This window comes from Saccostrea cucullata, unplaced genomic scaffold (genome assembly GCF_032062105.1).
Source record: "Saccostrea cucullata isolate Sc308-1 unplaced genomic scaffold, CSIRO_AGI_Scuc_v1 ctg14, whole genome shotgun sequence".
Taxonomy (NCBI): Eukaryota; Metazoa; Mollusca; class Bivalvia; order Ostreida; family Ostreidae; genus Saccostrea; species Saccostrea cuccullata.
In genome coordinates this window covers 526,912-533,436 of record NW_026941090.1, presented here as the reverse complement: position 1 = coordinate 533,436, position 6,525 = coordinate 526,912, and the positions used below count along the sequence as shown (strand labels likewise).

The window sequence follows — 6,525 nt, the reverse complement described above, 5'->3', positions numbered from 1 at the left end:
ATAACAACTCATCTGAGAAGCAATATTGAAAAATATTTTAATTTTGGTCTTCTCGACCTTTACAACATTTTATAATAAAAAAAAAAAGATTTTGACTTTAGCTTAAGATGTTTCATGATCCCGGGACCAGGTAAATGGGTACATGTATATGTAAAATATACACATGTGATACTGTTCATATTAAAGTAAGATTAAGAAATAAAATTGAAGTAAAACAATTTATTTCAGTTTTTTATAAAACGTGTTCTGACAAAGCGTAAGTACCAGTAATTTATTCAGACACCAGGGGTGGTAGAAGGTTGGTAAGAGCAGTACACACAAAGAATATTTGGTCAGCAAAGTCACTTATTGCTCAAGGCATAATACCCTGTAAAATTCTAAAATTCTTTATCTGTTCCATCTTGCGTTCTACATGAATTCTCGCTGAAGCTATTCTACGAGTAGTTTCTACTTCACCCCTACTAAACTGGAGTTCTGATTTAAAAGGCGGACAATAAAGTTTAACACCTTTACATTTGAAATCTTTAGCTATATGAATAAAACCTTTGTCAACCATGACTGCATCTCCTCTCATAAGAAGATGTATCAAACCACAATTTCTAGTAATTTCAACATCAGAAGCTGATCCTGGCCAGAGTTTTGAAATAAAAACTACAACCCCTGTCATACTTACTCCAACCAATGCTTTGAATGTGTCGTGTGATTTGTAATTAGAAAAAGTCAGGGACTTGTTTTCTAAAGAAGATGGACTCTGGATGAAAATCTCAGTGCAGTCTAAAACTACACGTGTGTCTGAAAAATTTTTGAAACATTTAGGAACATGTAGCTTCAAAACTTCAAGCTCTGGCAAAAAAACAAGAGATTGCATGCACTCATACATAAAAAGTATCCAGGAATTGAAAATTTTTGACACAGCACTTGAAGACAGTTTAAAACGGAATTCAAGATCTTTTAACAGTAATCCTAATCTAAGTCTCATCATCACTAACAAAAATTCATCTACCCTTCTCAGTTTTCTTTTACGACCTAACTTATTGTTATTCATTGTGCCCAAAACCTCTGTTGACAGCTTGTCGGCTCCTTGTTCCATAAGCGAATAAAATAATGCGAAAAAAGTATCACTGTCAGTCATTCCTGTGTAAAACATCATCAACTCATTAGAATGTTGTATAGACTCAATCGTAATCTCCGGTAGGTTGGTATCTATTCCAACAGACACTAAGGACTGTGAAAAGGTTTGGGTCTCTTTGGACATATTTCCTGGTCCACTGGGTTCTTCATGTGCCATCAAATCAACCAATTCACTAGCAGAATACCTACAAATTTAATATAAAACAGTTTCAGCAGTTCAGTCCATTAACTGGGTCAGCTTAAAAAATTATAAGTCAAATCATATAAAAAACATACAAGAGATACTCTGATACAGAAAACATTCTTCTAAATGTAACCAAACTTACTGTAATTAATACATTAAGAAGGGAAGTGGGTGGTGCATGAGCCCCATACTGTTAATTAAAATAGTTGCCTATACACACTTCATATAAACAATAAATATGTGTTAATGTTTATCAGATTGCAGAATGATTATGGTCCATGGTTAATCTATGAGTCCATTATTTTTTTTTTTACAGTATAAAATAGCAACTGAATGCTACATATACAGTACTAGTGTACTACTCACGAATGGTGATGCAATATCCCTGCTTTGCCTGTGGTATTAACTAAAGTGTCTACACGTTCTGGGCCACTGCATGTTCTCTTGGGTGGATCTCTTCTTACGAGGATCTTTTTCTGTTTTTGAGGCAAGTTTTCGCTCGGTATTTTATTTCTGTCCTGGGAAGTTGGCCCGACACCATCTTTGAAATGATCTGAGCACACACGAGTATAACTAGTTGGCTTCCAGTTTTTTCTACTGATCAAGCGAATCCACGCACGTCTTGTGTACACTTCTTTAGGAAGTTTATGTAAAGTTACTTGCCTTCCAAATGAACCAACCCTGCCACTAAAATTGTGACATTTCGTGACACAACAATAATATTTCCCCATGTTTTTCTTCGCTTCGTAACCTTACCGGAAGTTTATATACCGTCCCGCAGGAACGATAACTCTTACAAGCAAACATTACAAAAATCCGGAATTCTCGCATAGTGTTCTAAGGATTTATATAGCGTAAGCATACTATGCCCACAGGAGTCTGAAGTTTTTATTGTCAAAAAAAAAAAAAAAAAAAAAAATACGGAAAAAAAATTTCCAACCCTTAACAAAAAAAACACCAGGATGGCAACGTGTTTTGGGGGTACCCATCTAAACAAATAGATCTGGGCTTGGCCAGAAAAATCTTGCGACTAATTCAGTATCCGGAGCGTTTGTGTTATTTATTCAAGGTGAAAAATCCAATCTGCTTGACGACTATGGGCCGTTCCTAGCCCTTTTTCTAGTTTGACAGCTCATCCTGGACTCCATGCCACTAAACCGGAAGAGAATCTCGCAGTGTATATTTGACGTCTATAAAAACTTGTTCAAATGAAATAAAATAAATAATTGTTCAACGTAATTTGATTCAGTTATTTTAAATATATTTAAGAGAACTTAAAAAAGTTATTAATTCTTTTTCTTACTTGTATGACGATGTGTACCAGGGACAGATAATTCAGTTTTTACAAGGCGCCAAATTTAAATCACTGAAAAGCCAAGTCGACAAAGAGCAAACAGTTAGACTTAGCGATCTTATAAGGCATTATTTTGTTTGAAAAAATATTTTTTTTTATTAATCACATATGGTAATATAATATTGTACATGAAGTTTTACATACAATTGTTTTGTTTCTTTTCTTCAATTACGTCATATATTCACTTCGGAGTACACTTCCGGTTTAGTGGCATGGAGTCCAGGATAAGCTGTAAAACTGGAAAAGGGGTCATGAACAGTCCGTAGTCGTCAAGCAGATTGGATTTCTTAACTTAAATAAATAGCACAAACACTATGGATACTGAATTAGTAGCGAGATTTTTCTGACCAAAGCCAGATCTATTTTTTTAGGTGGGTCCCGCCAAAACACGTTGCCATCCTGGGGGTTTTTTAGTGAAGGGTAGGAAAAAAATTTTCCGAATTTTTTTTTTATTTATTTTTTTTTTTTTTTTTTTTTTTTTTTTTTTTTTTTTTTTTTTTTATTTTTGTTGACGATAAAAACTTCAGACTCCTGTGTTATGCCGAAATAGAGCACGGCTTCCATTTTTGAGGAAAATCCGACAATGCCCATACCGGGGAGCGAACTCACGACCCCGAGATTGTGCGTTCGACGCGCTACCGATTACGCCACAGACGCCGATATTTATAGTATTGTACTATAATATATATAAACTTAGTTTCAAATATTTTATAATTAAAATTAAAAATAAACAAAATAAATCTTCTAAAATTATTTCTTGCAACCCCCCTTCCTTCACTCAAATAGTATTTTCTAAAACTATCTGTAGATTATACCTAAAGCATGGAACGTTCAAACTTAAAGAAAAAGATTATGACGTACATGTTGCATAAGGTGACGTCATAATAGAGTAGACGAATGTTACAGGTGATGAAACATTGGGAAATAATTTAATTCTGTTTGTATTCTTGTCTCTCATTGGTTGATTTCCAAAAAGGAACGCATAACATTTTGTATAATCTGGTTTGGTATGGGGACACACCCCCTTGACAACCAGCTAAATCATCTGTATCCATCAATACCCTCATTTCCAGTCCTTCGGATTCATGAAAAATTCCAGATTTAATGAATGTACCTTTAACTTCAAACAGTTGCTCGATCTTACCTCATGTAAACAAGCATCATGGCTGCTAGATCTATGTATCAGTTTTTACCTCCCCTTGCTTCCCATCACTTCCGTTACTACGGTTGTATTATTGCGCGGTAAATTTGAACTAATAAAAACAACACAATTTTACATCCCCAGTTGTTTAATTATTTTAAAATTAAATTATAAGGAATGACTCTAATTCTTGGCCAGATTATCGAGTATAATATGGTTTGGGTCAGTTTACGCTTTTTTATAATCCGCTTCGCGGATTATAAAGCGTAAACTGACCCAAACCATATTATACTCGATAATCTGGCCAAGAATTAGAGTCATTCCTTAAAGAAGAAAATATTGCCTTTTTTATACAGTAACAACAGTCAGCATAATAATAATAATAATAGTGTTGTGTTTTGCGTGCACTATTTAGGCATAGTGCACGCAAAACACAACACTATTATATAAATGGTTAATTTTACGTAGATATCTTTTTATGCAATTTGTTCATTTAATGATTAATAACTAACTGTATTTATTTTTTAATTTTTTTGGTCATTGGTCATTGAAAAGGATACGTATATAAATGTAAATTATGTTAGGAATATATTTGCACCGTCTACAGAATTACTAGTACTGTCACTTTCCCTGAATATTTCTTTTTTTTTTTTTTTTGATAACAACACTATCCTGCTTATTTTTTATATTTAATGCAGAACAATAAGATTAGACATGTAAATATGTTACAGTAAATATGTGAAATCAGGAATTTCTAGTATTTCCTAAACTGTTCAGTAAATACATGAATTATTGTACTACATGTAGCTGTTTTAGGAAATACGTGTAATTACTAAAGTACTAGTGAATTCACGTATTTACCATGTGGGTTCCTTCTGTAATGTTATCCCTTTTCGGCGCTACATTTCGACAAAACCAAGAGGTGTATGGTAAATGAGTAAAGATTTTTTAAAAATACTTACCTTTAAGAAAATTTAAAATTTTCAACTACATGGTATCAAGGAAATCTCGTTTTATACAGTTTGTAAAAACCTTGGTAGAATCGTATAGTCGAAACATCCCGCCATTTATTTATAAATTTCCCCTTTAAAACATCCACTTTGGAAACTTAAGAAAATAATTTTAAAAGACATTCATGCTTGACATTATATAGGTAATGTAATGTAGGGTTATGTCATTTTACTGCAGTTTGAAAATGGTAATTTTTATTTCAACAATGTGACCTTAATTTGTGCGAAAAACCATGTGAGCTTAAAAAGTGCGTTGAGCTGTATAACAATTTATCCACAGAGCTGATATTCATTACAGGTTAATTTCTGATTCTTGACAAGACTCAGTGGGCGTTCTTTCCGAAATTCTCTTTAAGGAGAAATTCTTTATACTAAGGTTTTGTTGTTGAGATATTGATATTAGTTTGATTACATTACATCATTTTTCCAGAGATAATATAAACTAAGAATTGCTTGATTTGAAATTAAGATGCCTTAGGGTTTTAAATTTGCTGTTAATAAATGCATAATAGCTTAGTATGAGTTTGTAATAAAACTCGTGAAGAAAACCTCGTATGCGATTTTAGTTGTTTTTTTTTTTAATTAGCAAAAAAATGCATTTATGTGATGACATTTAGTAAGAGTAGAGTATGTTGGTGAAAAAAATAACCAATTTAAGAAAAAAATCACATCAGTGTGCATTTTGCATTTGTGCCATTTTTACCAAATACTTACTAAAAACTCTCAGAGTTTCACATATTTAAAACTTGTAAGTCAGTAGGGTGCATTACTTTTAATTCTGACAGCTATAATTGATGATTTTATCCAAATTTTAAAAAAAAATATTCACAAATAAAGTATTTAAATTTAACTTATAAATAAACAAAATAAAATATTTCATCTGACTCCTCTTGGCATATTTTTTTTAGTTTTAGAGTATCATTATTTATTCATTACATGTAACAGATAAAGCTATTTTATACATTTCTCTCTTTTTTTTTAAAATGCATGATAAAAATGAAATATTTCAGAACTAATATCGGTCGTTAAAAGTTGAATCCATATTTTAAAAGGGATGTCTAAAGCATTCATGAATTAAAATCTGATTGTAGCATTCCTCCTTTAAGTTTATATTTCTTTTAGCAATCAAAATCATGTACCAAGTAAAGAGTTATTGGGTGAAAAGACTCTTCTTTTCATCATCGATTCCTAAGCACGATAGGAATTCCATATATTTCCTAAAATTATAATACAAGGAAATACATTAAATTCCTGATGACACATATTTACTGTAAGAGAGTCTTACAACTTTGTCCAGATATCAGTGAAATTTATTTTACAAGAACGAATTATATTTCTGTTTTTTTTCTTCATCGTTAAGAGTATATGAACAATGATTGAAAAGGGTGAGATTTGGAGTTTTTATGTAGCTTTGCATTTAAATAGACAATCCTACATGAAATTCTTATAAATCGTCTACACCAATTAACTTATGTTTATGTCCTGCTAAACAAGGAAAAACATTCACATTAATTAATTTAGTATGACCGATATAATTAATTTAGTGTGACCGATGTTTTGTTTGATGAATGTTTCTTATTTTTCAAACAAGCATTTGCAACGTAATGTTTTCTTCTGAATTGTAATCTTCTTTAAATTATGCCAATTCATTTCAATTTTTATCAACCATTTTACATAAACATTTATTTTATCAACACAAGCAAAA

General features: G+C 31.8%; 1 protein-coding gene across 1 annotated transcript; it reads right to left on the bottom strand.

The window, feature by feature from the left end:
• Positions 1 to 246: 246 nt before the first annotated feature.
• On the bottom strand, positions 247 to 2,076 carry LOC134257133 (uncharacterized). Its single transcript, XM_062739778.1, has 2 exons — positions 1,682 to 2,076; positions 247 to 1,316 (listed from the first exon to the last, which is right to left on the bottom strand). Exons 1-2 carry the CDS (start codon positions 2,044 to 2,046, stop codon positions 353 to 355), a joined length of 1,329 nt encoding a protein of 442 aa, XP_062595762.1. The 5' UTR covers positions 2,047 to 2,076; the 3' UTR covers positions 247 to 352.
• Between the last annotated feature and the right edge of the window lie 4,449 nt (positions 2,077 to 6,525).